At 42.6% G+C, this 13905-nt stretch overlaps 1 protein-coding gene across 1 annotated transcript in view; it reads left to right on the forward strand.

Annotated features, from left to right (window-relative positions):
* Nucleotides 1–5052: 5052 nt before the first annotated feature.
* Nucleotides 5053–13905, forward strand: part of HADH (hydroxyacyl-CoA dehydrogenase) — a 35132-nt gene continuing 26279 nt past the window's right edge. Inside the window, exons 1-2 of the mRNA XM_073340858.1 lie at nucleotides 5053–5371; nucleotides 11160–11288. Coding sequence (XP_073196959.1) covers nucleotides 5240–5371; nucleotides 11160–11288 — 261 coding nt within the window. The 5' untranslated portion in view covers nucleotides 5053–5239. The remainder of the gene's footprint in view (nucleotides 5372–11159; nucleotides 11289–13905) is intronic.

Below are 13905 nucleotides of genomic sequence, written 5' to 3' on the forward strand. Positions count from 1 at the left end.
TATAGTCTAAATTGTTTTATACCATAATCCTGTTAATTTATTCTAAGTATCCCATAACACTTTGCATTTGGTGAAGTAAGCATTTGGTGCAAAAAATTAGGAAACTTGTCAAGATACATTCATTCTCTGTCCTAGTACACAGCTAGGGAAGTACCTTCACGCATAAGTACTGTACCTGGAATGCTAGTATCCAACACGAAGATAAGGAAGGAACAGAACAACAAGTTAGGGAACTGGAACAAATGGATGGGTTGGATTTTAGTGATGCATGGGTGGATTTGGGTTGGATTTTTATGTGTAAGGAAATGTAACTTGTAAAATCATATAAATAATGGCAGCTGACATGTGTAACTTGGGGCACGTCGCTACCTGGGATGGCTCCTCACAGACAGGTATTGTACAGAACCTTTTCCCTGTACCATATTAATAACTCTCACTAAGTGGTTATTTGGTTTATTAGTTCATTATGAAATATATGGTCAAGAGACCAAATACCCAAAGTGTGATTTAAGCAATTGACTATACAATTTCTCAACAAGACACAGCTGGGTCTATGCTTGTCAACCTAACTACCACCATCGCTCAGGGAGGTGGTGTTCCTAAAACGAAGGAAATACCTTTTCCATCACTGTAGGCTCTCTCTCCACTACAGGATTATGCTAGGATAGGTTTGGTGACAAAGCTACGATGCTATAGTCCCTGTAGTGTAGACATGGCCTTTGTAAAGATATAACTAAATTGGTAACTTCATGAGAGCAAACAAGTTGAACAGGGTCACACCCCAGCACAATAGGTTAAAGAACTTAAATGCCAGTGGGCTATATTGCCTACTTGAAAAAGGGATGTTAGTTTAGATACCATTCAAGCCAAGCAGACCATGTGACAAATTACCCATTTAAGAGGGCAAGAATATTAAAGATCATTATTGTTTCTGTTTATACAATGCCACACTTGGGAGTAGGGAACATGGCAACTGGGAGTGTCACCTTAATAGCACCAAGAATTGGAACCTTGTCTGTACCAAAATCATAATCATTCTATATTATTTGTATTATTGTAGCACTAGAAGCCCTAGTTATGAACCAGGACCACCTTGTACTAGGCATTGTACAAACACAGAATGAAAAGATGAGCCCTTCCCTAAAGAGGTAACAATCTAAGTATAGAAGATAACTTTAATCATGCCATGTAGGCTGGCAATGCTACCTGAAAACCCCACCCTGTTACTTGATGATTCTGTCGAGAAAGGATTTTTTTAATTTGAAATGGAAGAGGAGTAGAAAGTTAGCAATGGGGGTGTACGTTTGGTTGCAGCAGCAGCAGAGGAAGACGTCAGCAGAAGCATTTTGGAGATACTGTAAAGAGAGAGATTATCAAGACATGCATCAGATAAAGGTGAGAGCAGTTCTGTTTCTCCTGCTGAACCTAATAGGAGAGCTCTCCCCTCCTCACATCTTTCATACAAAATACTGTGGGGTCCACCTGGCTGAAGAGAAGCGGATCTTCTTTTTCTCTTGTGCTCCTGGGAGTCCTGACTAGGGAGCTCTGCTTATTTTGCTTAATGTTGTTCTGCATACGTGAATAGGATTTGAATGTTTGGTAGTGTCTCCCTCAGGCAGAGCTGGGGTGAGCTCAATGCAGGCGTTCAGTTCATATCTGTGAATACTGAGCAAAAGAATTTCTGTTTGGGTGAAGCTTGTTTCCAGCTGTAATTGGCTAGTCCTGAATAATCTTCAATCAGATAAAGTTTACTAAGGAACAAAGCACCTCATCTGTATCTCAAAACCAACTTTTGTTGCAGTGATCTTTTAGCACAAAATGCCAAAGATAGTTGAGTGCACTTAGTTTCTCCTGAGGAACCAACTTAATTTGGTGAACCTCTCAAATAAAATTTGTCACAGTATGTTGCTAACTGGTGGGATTTTATAGAGAGTCTCTTAATACTAGGTGTTTTTCTTAAAGTCCAGCACCTACATTCTTGTGATTCAGATTGTAATTAAAAAAAAAAAAATTATACCCATATGGTTGGGAAGAAAAGCCTGAAAGTGTGATCCAAGTGTAACCCAACAGACTCAAAACACTACATAGATTGTAAGGCCAGAAGGGACCATTGGATCTAGTCTGACCTCCTTTATATTGCAAGCTGTAGAACTTCCCCAGAATAATAAGCTGCCCAAGCAAGCACTTGAAAGCAAATAACACAATATACTTGTGACAGCCTGACACCCCAATAGTCACCACTGTCATATAATTAGGATATGTTTTGTACCAAGTATGTCTTGTGAGGTGTCATTCTAAAAGTCTTGATCTGCTAGACATTAATATCTCATTGGTTTGTATGTGCTATCATCGTGTATGAAGTTATGAAGTTTGGCTGTGTATGCGTTCCTGAAACGTTGTGAGTTTGAAAGCACCCACAAGCAGCCTCTCAGGTACAACAGTAGAAAGGCCAAACAATGTTAATGGTTTATTGAGGAAATGCACACAAGCACAAGGATTACCCCAGGAACTGTATACAATAGAAACCTCTCAGAGATAATACTACACAATGGGAACTGTTTGACCAAGGTCACAGCAAAAGAGCTTTCTAGGAAATGGGAAGAAGGTATAAAAGGGGGGACAATGACATCATAGGGGGACCTCAATCTCCCTGAAACAACATACCTGGAGACACCTGGGGGGCAAGGACTGAACTGTGGGAAGTGGTGGTCCCAGGCTAGAAGGATCTTTAGTCTGTGTATGAAAACCTGGGAAAACCAAGGCAACTTGTGCCTTAAGAGTCTGCCAGACTGCTTATCACACAGCATGAGAATTTGTTAATTTATATCCTACCTATCTAGTATGTTAAGCTCAGTTTGTGAGTTTATTTACTAAGGTAATCTGCTTTGATCCATTTGCTGAACCTTATGATCACTTTAAAATCTATCTTTTATAGTTAATAAACTTGTTTTGTTTTCTCTAATCCCAGTTTGTAGAATTCATGACTGGGGGTGGGAAACTGCATATCTCTTCCCCACATTGAGGGAGAGGGTGAATTTCAATTTTTTATGCTGTACAGTTCTTTGTGCAGCACAAAACAATTTTGGGTTTACTCTCTAGAGTGGGAGTGCACTTGAATGGTGGGCAATTCCCTAGTTGAGTCTTCCCAGGCAGAACTGATTTCAGTGTCTGTGGCTTTCTGCAGCTGGTGTGTCCCTACGTGTGTGTGTGTGTGTGTTTGGAGGAGGCTTGAGGCCCTGGCTCATCAGGACAAGGTAAGGGAGTCCAGGCTGGTGGAATAGGTGGGATCATTGGTACCCACTGCATCAGGTGGCACCCCAGAATGGGGGGTAACCCATCATAATACTTTTTTTTTAATAAACACTTTTGGTTGCAGTACTGCAGTTGGTGCTTGCTCAGGCTGTCCTTAGTAGATCAGAGAGGGAGAAGTGAGATTCCTCTGTATACCAAAGTTCATGTAATCACTGGGATTAAGTCAGTCCAGTTGAGTACGCTTGTGCCAGCTTTGAGGTTGAGCTAAAATCTTTAGAATGGTCTCATGGCAGGGCAGTTGCTAGTGAAACAGATTTATCAATCATGGAAAAAGCTGGGTAAAAGGAAATGTAAAATTATTGCTTGCCTTGAACAGATGCAAAATGCCAAATATTTTTGTTTTCTTTTTAAACTGTTCCTGTGAATTTAATGTTTGTATTTTTTTCCTACACAAACTCAATATTTCCTACAAATGTTTAACAATCTTTTGAACTCAACAAACATTGGGGTAATGCTTGTCATGTACAAGCAAAAATGGTTCAATTTGTTTTGAACATGTCAAATAAGATTATACAATCAGCTTTAAGGGCCTGAATCTGTACCCTATTTGTAGGTGTAACTCAGGCCCTAAGCTTTTATTTACATTGATGGTATCAAAACCTGTCTCCAAGATCAATTATTATGGTGTAGAAGACCATTCCAATTAAATGATTATAAATAATCATGTTTAAAGCTTGTTTCCTGAGTCCCCTGAAAGCTGAATGAAGTCAGTGGGAATTGATGGAGCTTGGTGCCTGGTATAATTCAGCCTTCAGTATCCTACAAAGAAAAGATCACCTGTTAAATAAGGGATTCATTTTTGTTTACTGCCCATTAGAACTAACACCAAAACTTACTAGCCTAAATTGACTAGTTATATATTATAGCATATAACTGTTGTTATATGTTATAGCATACATTTTACTGTGAGGTATTACTGTAATCAGTAACTGCAGTTGTGATACCCTTGCATGCAATCAGATTTGACCTTTGCTATGGTATTTATCTTAGGCAGCTGCTTTGTTGAGTCCACCAGTAGCAGATTCTACCAAGTGGGCTGTTTTGAACATGCATAGGATTTTTGTTGTAGGGGATTTTTGTTTGTTGGTGTTGTTGTTTCAGTCCTTTTTGAGGCGTCAAAATAGGGAGTGGTACTGTGGAAGGTGCCCCGCTTCCCCCAGAACACCTCATTCACTTTATGAAGTTGGTAAAACCTTTTAAGAATCAAAATCAGGGCCTCCATTCTATGCAATTTTCTCTCTCTCTCTCTCTCTTTAAACTAGTATAGGAGTGAAGGACAGCTTGGTTGTACGGACGCTTATCTCTAGCAGGAGAATTCCTGCTAACCATGGCTTGTGGATCCACTAAAGAGAAGAAAAAAGGGACATGCATTTTGAGGCATGGTACAAATGTAACCGATTTTTTTTGTAAAAAGAAAAGGATGCATCCGATGAAGTGAGCTGTAGCTCAGGAAAGCTCATGCTCAAATAAATTGGTTCGTCTCTAAGGCGCCACAAGTCCTCCTTTTCTTTTTGCGAATACAGACTCACACGGCTGCTACTCTGAAACGGATTTTTTGGTGTGCACATTTTGCCTTTTGCTGGTTATTAGGAAGTAAGGCTCGTTAATGATCATGGGGGGCGGGTCAGGGCGGCAGCGCATGCCTTCGGCGGCGGTGCACTGGGGGGAGAGGCGGGGGGCATGCCCAGGGACGTGGTGGGGGTGGCTCTTGCCCCTGTGGAGGGCACTCTGCCTATTTTCTGCCCCAGGAAGCCACGCGGTTGGCTCTTGCCCTCGGGACCGGGCGGGCAGCAGCCGCCCTTCAGGGCCGCGGGGGGCCCCCGGGGTGGGCGTTGCCCGAGGCTGCCGCGGCCCCGCCCCCCCCCCAAGCTGGGCGGCTGTTGCGTGCGGCCGCCCCCGCCCGCTCACTCCGCTCGCCCCGCTCGCCATGGCCTTCGCCACCCGCCGCTTCGCGCGCGCCGCGTCCTCCTCCGCCGCCGCGGCCGCCGCCGCCAAGAAGCTGATCGTGAAGCATGTGACCGTGATCGGGGGCGGCCTGATGGGCGCGGGCATCGCCCAGGTGAGCGGCCGGGCCGGGCCGGGCCGGGCCTCACCTCACCCCGCTGGGGAAGGGAGACCCGCAGCGCGTCGCACGGGGCGGCTCCTCCCCCCCCCCCCCCCGGAGTCTCTGCCCCGCCGGGCCCCTGTCACTCGGGACAGCGGGAGGCACCGCTGCCGGGGGCCCAAGCAGCCCCTGGCCCGCCTTGAGCTGCAGCCCGGGCGCCTTGGCCTGCGCTATCCCCGGACGCCGAGCTGCCGCGGGCCTGCCCAGCCCTCTGCGCCCCCTTCCCCCCCCCCCCCCCCCCCCGGGCACGGCAGGAGGGGGCTGTGCTCCGTCTCGGGAGGCGCCTCCGGAACCGGCTCAGCCAGTTGTCACCCCAGCCATTGTATGTGAACTGTCATAGATTCTTTGAGAGCAGGAGCCTCCTGGAGTGTGTGTGTACAGTGCCTGGGGCCGCTGAGGATTACCATCGTATAAATAACGCTGCCTCTGCCACCTTTTTGCTCTTTTGGTTTCTGTTGTTATGTCTTGTCGTTTCTGGCACAGGCTGTCTTAAAAACTTTTCTGCCATGAGTCACTTACCTTGGCTTGATATTTTAACTCTGAGCATAATTAGCTGCATAAATGCTCTATGTAGGCAGATCTTCAAAACTTTGTTCTTAAACATCTGATAACCTGAGACTTACGTAAACACTCTGTTTCAACTTTTGAATACGTTCAAACCTGTATGTAGTCATCTCTTATCTCTGCATAAAAATGTGTGAGAAACTGCAACAACCCGTTCAGCGTAGAGTTGATGCATTCATTTTCTTCGTCCCCTTTGTGCTCCACGTTCCTGTTAGCATAGATTTGAATTGGATTCAGTTTCAGTAGGGATGCAGTAAACATGTAGGGTGGTTCGTTTTCAAAAAAATGAATTAAAAGTAGTTTCAGATATTGCACCTACTGCTGAGTTACCCCGTTTTGTGATTGTACAGTAACATTTTCCAGTCTTTTAAAATGTTTGTGGGGATTGACAAAACAATGGAGAATCTGACTATGAAGGGGAAATGGTAACTATACACAAAGTGTGGTTATGCACAAAGCAAACGCTGCAAAAACAAATATTTTTAAAGACTTTCTTATAGTAATCCTAGACCCCAGTCTTGAAATTAGCTCCCATGCTGTCCCACTGAAGCCAGTGGGGTTCTGTGTGAGGCATGCAGCCTGTCCATTTGGACTCAGTGCAGGATCATGCCAGAGGGATTACTTGCAACACTATGAGGTACAAAATATGTAGATGTGATTTATTGATTTTTTTAAATTTTAATATAAGCCGTGCCTTTCCAATGTATATTTGTGTTCAGAGTGTTCTTCGCAATGCTCCAACCTTTATTTGTCACGGAAGAGTACAAAGTTTGGGTTTTTCTTGTGAATCTTTCACACGTTGCCTGACTGATAAGGCAGAAGAAGAAAGCCCTATGAAAATGATTTGGTACCAGCTTGAGGAGGAACAGATTGATTGACAGTCTCGTTAAATTGCAAGAGAACTAAATTTCATTTTGTTAAGATACTGTATCCTTATTTGTAATCTAGTGTTTTACAGTGGGTTAATATTTAAATGGGATTTGCTTGTTTTCCTTTAGTGTTCAGCCATTATAGCCTTTGACTTGTAAAGTTCACTTTTAACTTGACATTTTTGTCCATCAAGTGGCTGATTGCTAAGCCAGGGACAGGACTATTTCAAATATATTTACTTATCTAACGAGGAAAATAATACTTTGAACATCTACAGCACCTTTCACTTACAGATCTCAAAGCACTTCACAAACAATAATTAAGCCACACAACACTCCTGTGATGTAGGTTGCTGCTATTTTCCCCAATTTACAGACATGAAAACAAGCACAGAGAGGTATAGTGATTTGCGCAAGGTCACAAAGCAAACTAGGAGTAAATCCCAGGAATTCTTAACTTTGGATTTCCAGTTTTAACAACTCATTAGTGCTCCCTCAGAGGTATAGCTTTTTCTGATATTCTTGTTGCCTCTATTGTGGAAGGAGGTCCACACATTTGTCTGCTACCTAAAGTGAGGTTAGTCATCTATAACTTTAATTTCTCTATAAAAATAATCTCTCACACCCTTATCACGGGAATTTGGGATTTCTTCTGAAAGAGCCTTCAAGGCCTTTCTCAATAAATGCAGTGCCACATGAGTGTGTGGTGAAATCCATAAATATGTGCGCTGAAGTTTCAGGAAGGTGCACATTATTTAAAATTCATTAGTTCAGAGAGACAACTGAACTCCATATTGAATTCTGTTACACATTCTGACTCCTATTGGCAATTGTTTATAGAGAGAAACATGCATGGTTCTTGACAGGGACCCTAGTGTGAAGGAATGCAAGTCCTCAGGGTGAAGGGATGCTTTAGGGTGTCTTTGTTCCTTGTGCTCACTGCATCCTATTGTAATTATAAATATGGGGGTTATCCCAGAGCCACGGTGACTGGGGTACTGCCTGGGAGCAGCACTTCTTTCTTTCTTTGCAATGACTTGTTTTTTCTTTTAAGGCTTTGGAAGATGCCTTCTTTTAAACCTTTCCGTACTGCAAGTGGGAGAGGTTGGCTGTTGCTCAAGTATAGGTGTAACATTATAGTAAAATCCAGACTAAGAAGCAGCTGTGTCACCCCTGCCCTGCAACCTGGATTGCCTTGCAATGCCTTGCTTTACAAAACCTCACAAACAGCCTTCCAGCATGCGTGCCCCACCCTCAGTGTCTGTGTGCAACTATAGCCTGCGGGCTTCACTTGGGTTACACTCTTGCTCTCACTAGCCTAAGCTATAGTGCAGGGTGATCCCAACAGTCCTAGATTTTCCTGCAGAAGTGTATGTCTTGTACTCCCCAGCCCTCTCCTGCACAATACAAGTTATATTAAGCCTGTTATTCCTTTAATAGAAATAATATGCACACAACTTGTAACCCCAAATGGAGTTTCCCACGCACTTCAGTTTAAACACACTGGATTAAATAAAACAATAAAATTTGTTTATGAACTGCAAAGAGAGAAATTTTAAGTGAGCAGAAGTAATGAGGCATAAAAGTCAGAATTGATTACAAGAAAAATAAAGATAAAATGTTGTTGGTGCTTATTTAACAAATTGTTAAATTAAAAAAAGTTTTCTCACCACATGCTTTCAGCAGTCTTACTGATCAAACTTCTTATATCAGGACCCCTCCCCCAGTCCAACAGCTATTTTGTCTCTTCCGGTGTAGTGAATTGATGGACAGGGGGTGGGTGGTTCCTTGGTGTGTTTCTCCCTCCTTTTTATAGTTCCCCCCAACCCCCTTGAAAAACATTTCCAGCTCAGTACCAGGAGATAAAAAGTTTATGTGGAAGGATGTTCCCTGCTGCTTTTTTCTCAGCTGTTAGCTTCCTTTGTTTCCCTTCCTGCTTGATGTCTCTGTTTACTGCTTAAATGCAAATTAAGCAGTGCAAGTATTCCTTTGTTTAGGACAGACTTGTTTCTCAGTTTCTGTTTGGAACATGTGTTAATAACACAGTGGAATCTTGTAATTTCACATGCAGTATTGCCACACGTATTTTGCCATGACAATAACGACCAGCAAATTATGAGTTTTTAAGTAATACCTTAAAATACATGATTTGTACAAAGATTATTATAGTAGTGTGTAGGGGAGTGGTTCTCAACCTGTGGCCCAAGCAGCGCATAGCAGCAGCCCATGTAACACAGTCAGGGACATGCAGGTAGTATATATATTGTTTGGATGCAGCCCACATAACACAGAGAGAGCTGCATATGTGGTCCACAATGGTAAATAAATTGAGAACCACTGGTGGAGGGTGTGAATACAAGAGTACATTCTGTCACAATGGGATCAGGAACCGGGATTTTTTTATTCTATTCCTGATTTTGCCACGTGCATCTTGTGTGACTTCAGGCAGGTCACACATTTCTTTCTGCCAGTTCCTCTTGTAAAATGGGGACAGTGCTACTTAACTCGCAGGGTTGTCTTGTTTCTTATTAGCCATTTTTAAAAAGCTTTGGCTCCTTGGATGGAAAGTACCATTAGTGCAATGTTACTACAATAAATTGACCAGCACCTCTTCCTGTTTTTCTTCTCTTTTTTGAAAGAAGAAACTGTGAATGTGGCTGTGTAAGAGTGGGCCTGAAAGAGGTGGTGGTCTTTTTAATAAGTCCCTTCTCTCTACTAGTTTCTGCCACCTGCTATATTTTAGTATAGCACCTTAGAAAACAATAAACTAGTTCAAGGGAATTTTTGTTGAATAATTTCTTTCTCCAAGTTGAAAGCATTATTACTTTGTTCAGCATCATTCAGAAAGACTAAACAAAAGACAGGGAATACATAGTAATAGCACATTGCAATGCAGCCTCGTAGAACAGTAATTTTGAACCTTTTTACATTTGTGGACCCCTAAAAAATTTCAAATGGTGTGCGGACCCCTTTCAAAAATCATTGGGGCCTATCCATGCGTCTCACAACATGTGGTTTACCTCATCCAGTGCATCAAATGCCCAAAAAACTATGTGGGTGAAATCTTACAATCAGTATGTCCTTAGATGAACTCTCACAGAAAAATTATCTAAAAAGACACAATACCATCTCTCCTGTGGGCAAACACTTTTCACAAAGCCACTCCATATCTGACTCTCAGTACTCATCCTTTAGGGAAATCGGCACAACACCTTCAAAAGGCGAGCCTGGGAACATAAAGTCTTAACTTTGTTAGACACTAGAAATCATGGACTCAACAGATTTCAGAGTAACAGCCATGTTAGTCTGTATTCGCAAAAAGAAAAGGAGTACTTGTGGCACCTTAGAGACTAACCAATTTATTTGAGCATGAGCTTTCGTGAGCTACAGCTCACTTCATCGGATGCATACCGTGGAAACTGCAGCAGACTTTATATACACACAGAGATCATGAAACAATACCTCCTCCCACCCCACTGTCCTGCTGGTAATAGCTTATCTAAAGCGATCAGTGAGTGAGTTTGTGTGTGGGGGGGTGGAGGGTGAGAAAACCTGGATTTGTGCTGGAAATGGCCCAACTTGATGATCACTTTAGATAAGCTATTACCAGCAGGACAGTGGGGTGGGAGGAGGTATTGTTTCATGATCTCTGTGTGTATATAAAGTCTGCTGCAGTTTCCACGGTATGCATCCGATGAAGTGAGCTGTAGCTCACGCTCAAATAAATTGGTTAGTCTCTAAGGTGCCACAAGTACTCCTTTTCTTTTTGCGGACTCAACAGAGACACTGGTTTTATATCTCATGACAACAATTTGTAACACATCCCTTTGCCTGCTAACCCTCAATTGCCCACTTCATTTTAAGTGGTCTCCCACCATGTGTGTTTAACCCCTTACGTTTAGCAGTCTGTGTCTTGTATATCCTGGAACCAACACAGCTGCAACATCACTGCAAATAAATAATGAAGTAACATATATAGTAAAAAGCTGACTTTTTAAAATTGTGTTGTAATAATCTGAGCTGTTTGTAACGTAAGTAAGAACATTAAGTGCTTTTTAAGATTTTAAACTGACAGTCTCTCTCTTTTTTTTAAATGTTGTTTATAGATGAGCCAATATTTAGGTGCCAAATACAAAATCAAGATTATTTGATATGAACTCAGTTCTCTTTATCCTATGGTGTAACTGGTTAAATTTAATTTTCTACCCACCCCTTTTTCATTTTTCCTCCTATTAGCCCAATTGACTTGTCTGTTTTACATTCTTAATAGCTCCTTTCTCTCTCTCTCTCTCCCTCCCCCTTCTCCCCAGGTTGCTGCAGCAACTGGTCACACTGTGGTGTTAGTGGACCAGACTGATGAAATCCTGAAGAACTCCAGGAAAGGGATTGAGGATAGTTTGAAAAGAATGACAAAGAAGATGTTTACAGACAAGCCTGAGGTGACATCTTGGTATTTTTAACCACTGGACAAATTTTATTGAATTTGGTAGAATTACTATTTTAATGTTGTGATTGTTGGCAATTAATGCACAGATGAATACAGGAGACTCAGATTGGTAGAATAGTATTATAAATACATTCAAAAAGCTGGGAAGATAAGAAGTTAAAATATTTGCAGGGTTTTTTGATTGGGAAAGTTGGTACATCGTGTCTTTTTCTGGTTTTTCAGATTGTAGTCTTAAATGACAGATTAACCTCAAAAGCTGGGAAGTCTTTGAAAACTAAGGTTAAAGCCCAAAGTTTGAGTGGTACGTTACTTATCCTTATCTAATAGTAAGATTTCTTTAAACCATTATAAAGCACTATACACCAACTTTACCCAAAAGCAGAGATTACAAGATTGTAATGATACCATTTAAGGAACCTCAGATAGACTTGCTTAAGTCACTGCATGGGGGAAGGGAGAAACATAGCTTTGCATTTTCCACAGACATGTTCTCCCTTTGTATCAGAACTGCAGCTTACTGGTGGGCATAACTAATGTGCCTGAAATAATGGCTGGCTTTGAAAGAGTGGGCTTTCCAAACTGCACTGGGGCCATTGATAACACCCATTGGCCCATAATGTGCCCTCCTCCAGGAGCAAATGAATATGTCAACCGCAAAAGGTAATACTTCATTGTTCTGCAGGCCTTGGTCAATCACAGAGACAGGTTCTTGGACACTGTGATGTACTGGTTCTGCGGACGTGCCATGGACACTGAGATGCCAGGGTTCTGTGGAGATCAGGCATTTTCCATTTTGGACAAGTGAGAACCATGTACCCCCCCCCACATTATTATTAGTGGGGTCTCAGTGCTCCCTGTTCTATTAGGAGACCCTGTATACCCTCTTCTGCCATGGTTCATGAAACTATACCCTAGTGTTAGAGGACTTGGCAAAAGAAGGCTCAGGAGTTGCCGGATGTGGTGGAGTGTGCATTTGGCAGACTCAAGGCAAGATGAGACTAGAATCGTGGAACCATAGGGTTAGCAGGGACCAAAACGGTCATCTAGTAAAACGTTTGGATGTCAGTGTTGTCAGTGCCATCCATATTATTGTGGCCTGTTGTCCACTGTACAATTTCTGCAAGACAAAATGGAGAATTTTACCTGAAGTGGACTCAGAATGCTGCTGGTTTGCAAGCCTGGTACAGACAAGTAGACAATGCACCTGACACGACTGAGGTTGGATCCGGACAGGCAGGGGAAATCAGAAATGCCTTGTGTGTTCACAGGATGCTATGCATGAGAGGATGTGATTTTTAACATGCTAACGAACAGGGCACATTGCAATTTATGTGCCACTGCTTTATTGTATGTAGACATTAAGCTACTGCTATGTCGTGGATTTTGATTCTTTGGGATTTAATAAATCCTTTGGATAGAACTTTGAGACTTATTCTTCTTGCAAACAAAATAGTTTATTGAAAAATATTCATTCCAATTACATTGAAAAATCCTTGGCATCCCAGCTGCCATCAAAAAGCCAAAACAAACACACACAAAGAGCAGAATAAGCAAACCGCCAGACAGAAGTAGCAAACTGTATAAGTTCAACCACTACAGTTGTACTGGTAGTGAAACTGAATGTCTCTTGCGTGCCTGTTCTCCTTTGCCCTGGTGGGGTATGTTGTGTGCGATGTCTGTAAATGTACTGTTCCGTGTGTGGTTCATGGCCCACCGAACCCCTGAATTGTCCAGTGGCTGTACAGGCTGCAGGAAGTGGTAGCATGGCCAGGATTCTGTGTTTGCTAGAGTTGGGACTTGCTGCCTGGTGGCTATGAGTGCAAGCAGCCTCTCACATGGGTGCTTCTGCTGCACTCTGTCCTCCTCCCTCGGTTTCTGTTCATGATCAAGGAATGATGCCACCATTTTCTCTTCCAGCTTGGCTGTCTCCCTCCCCCTCTGAACCTTCCAGTCCTCCTTCCCTTTCTGGAAGGCCAGTTGCTCATCTGCCATAGCCACAATGTCCTGCAGCATTTTGTCCTGGACACTTTTCCTTTTGCTGGTTGCGTGTCAGCTCCCCAAGACTTCTAGTTTGATGCCTAGAGGTGGAAGGACCTGCCAAGGAAATGAAAAAGTGCATTATTTTGTGTCCATGGGCAGGGCGGGGGAAGAAAGCAATCTCTTTCCCCTTTTTACATTCTGCATTATGGCAAGACCACAGGCTGATACTTTTATCTCCTTGGTGGTGTTATTTTTATTATTATTCATTCTTTAGTAACTGGCCTGTTAAGAAGGTCTAGCCAGCCACATTGCTAGCCCAGATACATTATAGTAAGAATTGCATATTAGAGTCATTTAAAAATCAACTTTAAAAAATTTCACCCACACAGCGGGGGGTGGAGTGGGTCTTCATATCAAAGGGTCTGTTATAAGTTTCTATTTTAACATTATTTCAGGCTAAGTAAGTCTTAGAAGACATACATCTGCCAGAGGTACCAGAGGGATCTATTCAGGCCAGCAGAGGAATACCATTCCTCTGTGCAAAGGAGCTTTTCCAGTGTCAGGTGACTGAACAGCATATCTATGAAAGGAATGGGCTAGTGAGCTACAGAGTTGGCTGTAATAAGTTG

Source organism: Lepidochelys kempii, chromosome 4 (genome assembly GCF_965140265.1).
Source record: "Lepidochelys kempii isolate rLepKem1 chromosome 4, rLepKem1.hap2, whole genome shotgun sequence".
Classification (NCBI taxonomy): domain Eukaryota; kingdom Metazoa; phylum Chordata; order Testudines; family Cheloniidae; genus Lepidochelys; species Lepidochelys kempii.